Source organism: Haliaeetus leucocephalus, unplaced genomic scaffold, assembly GCF_000737465.1.
Source record: "Haliaeetus leucocephalus isolate CR32 unplaced genomic scaffold, Haliaeetus_leucocephalus-4.0 Scaffold1, whole genome shotgun sequence".
NCBI lineage: Eukaryota > Metazoa > Chordata > Aves > Accipitriformes > Accipitridae > Haliaeetus > Haliaeetus leucocephalus.
This window is the reverse complement of record NW_010972437.1, coordinates 16188700-16190179: the sequence shown is the minus strand read 5'-3', so window position 1 is coordinate 16190179 and position 1480 is coordinate 16188700. Positions and strand designations below refer to the sequence as shown.

Sequence of the window (1480 nt, the reverse complement as noted above, 5' to 3'; positions counted from 1 at the left end):
CGCGGCCCTGCGCTCCCCCCCCCGCCGGGCCGGGCAGCAATCCTGCCGGCGGCGGTGCCGCTCCGGCCGGAGCTGGGCGTTTATCTTCCAGTCGGAAACGGCTCAGTTAACTGTTAGCTTAAGCTTCGAGTCTGCAAAGATCAATTAACAACCTCATTGATTGCGCCGGGGGTGACGGAGCAACTTCCTCAAATTAAAAGCTCGTTAACGCCTGGCTGCCTTTCGGAGTGGTCTGGCTTTGCTGCAGACTGGTGACCCCTTTTTCAAATGACATATGTTCAATCCGCATTCTTGCTTTAATTATTTTGCTCGATGCGAATGTGAACTCCTAGCTACCGTTCTGCGGTACGTTTTACCTAATTTCTGGATTTAAGTGTATTCACACCCATGCGGTAGGAATACTGACACGCCTCAAAACATGGGGATAAATACTAAAATTTACCGTACTTTTTACAATAAAATAAACCTTAACATTATACCGTGATACCCGTAAGCACGCCGAAGCGTTATTTTTCACGTTTTAAAGGCAACTGGACCGACTAGAGTAAAGCCTGATCCTTCAAAAAATGTGTTGGCTGCAGCAGGGTACGTTTTTCAGGCTTTCACAACGTGCGCTCTCATCTTCTCTTTCCCTAGATCACACAGCTGAAAATAGACCACAACCCGTTCGCAAAAGGCTTCCGAGACAATTATGACACGTAAGTAAAGCGGATTTTTATTACCCTTCTGCCGGCTGCGCACACATCGCAAAGGGGGGGAAGCTTTAGGATGCGGGCTGGCTTCGTTTCCCACCGAAACGTGTCATGTCAGGCTTTTCCAGAGCCCTCCGGGAGGGAGGCACCCGCAAGCTCCCCCGGCGGGGCCGCGGGCGCGGAGGGGCTGTCCCTGCGGCTGGGCTCCACGCAGCCCCGCACAGCCCGCGGCCACCTCCGCGCCCGGGGCCGCGCCGCCCGCACCTGAGCCCGCATCTCGCTTTGGCACTTGCGGCGGGGTCGTGTGGTTGGGTTTTTCTCCTGGCACGGATCTCTGCGCCCCTTTCCAAGTTCCCCTCTCACTTGCGCGCAAGGGCTCCGAAAGAAGCACCCCACCATCCCGGGCTCAGTCCCCGAGCATCCCGCCGTCTCTGCATCATCCCGGCGTCCGCAGAGCCGGTGTCCGGAGGAAAATTTCTTGGTCTCGTTTTGTTCTTCTCTGGGGTTGGAGGCTTTTTTTTTTTTTTGGTGTTTGGGGGTTTTTTGTGTGGGGTTTTTTTTGTTTTTTTGTTTTTTTGTTTTTTTTTCCCCTTCCCCCTCTTCCTTCTGGGCGGAGCTAAAGCTTCCCAAGTTTTAATCGCGGTTTGCCCCCGCGCTACCTCTGCCTGTCGGACCGGGGTCCACCTGTTCCCAGGCTCAGCCGTGCGACCCACCCGGCCGTGCCCCCCGCGGGACCTGCGCCTGGCGCCGCCCCGAGTGCGGCTCTGGGGGGGGCGGGCGCACCAGCC

The 1480-nt window shown here is 56.3% G+C and overlaps 1 protein-coding gene across 1 annotated transcript in view; it reads left to right on the top strand.

The window, feature by feature from the left end:
• TBR1 (T-box, brain, 1) overlaps nucleotides 1-1480 on the top strand; it is a 6367-nt gene that overhangs the window by 2528 nt on the left and 2359 nt on the right. The window contains exon 5 of the mRNA XM_010567649.1: nucleotides 637-698. Coding sequence (XP_010565951.1) covers nucleotides 637-698 — 62 coding nt within the window. The remainder of the gene's footprint in view (nucleotides 1-636; nucleotides 699-1480) is intronic.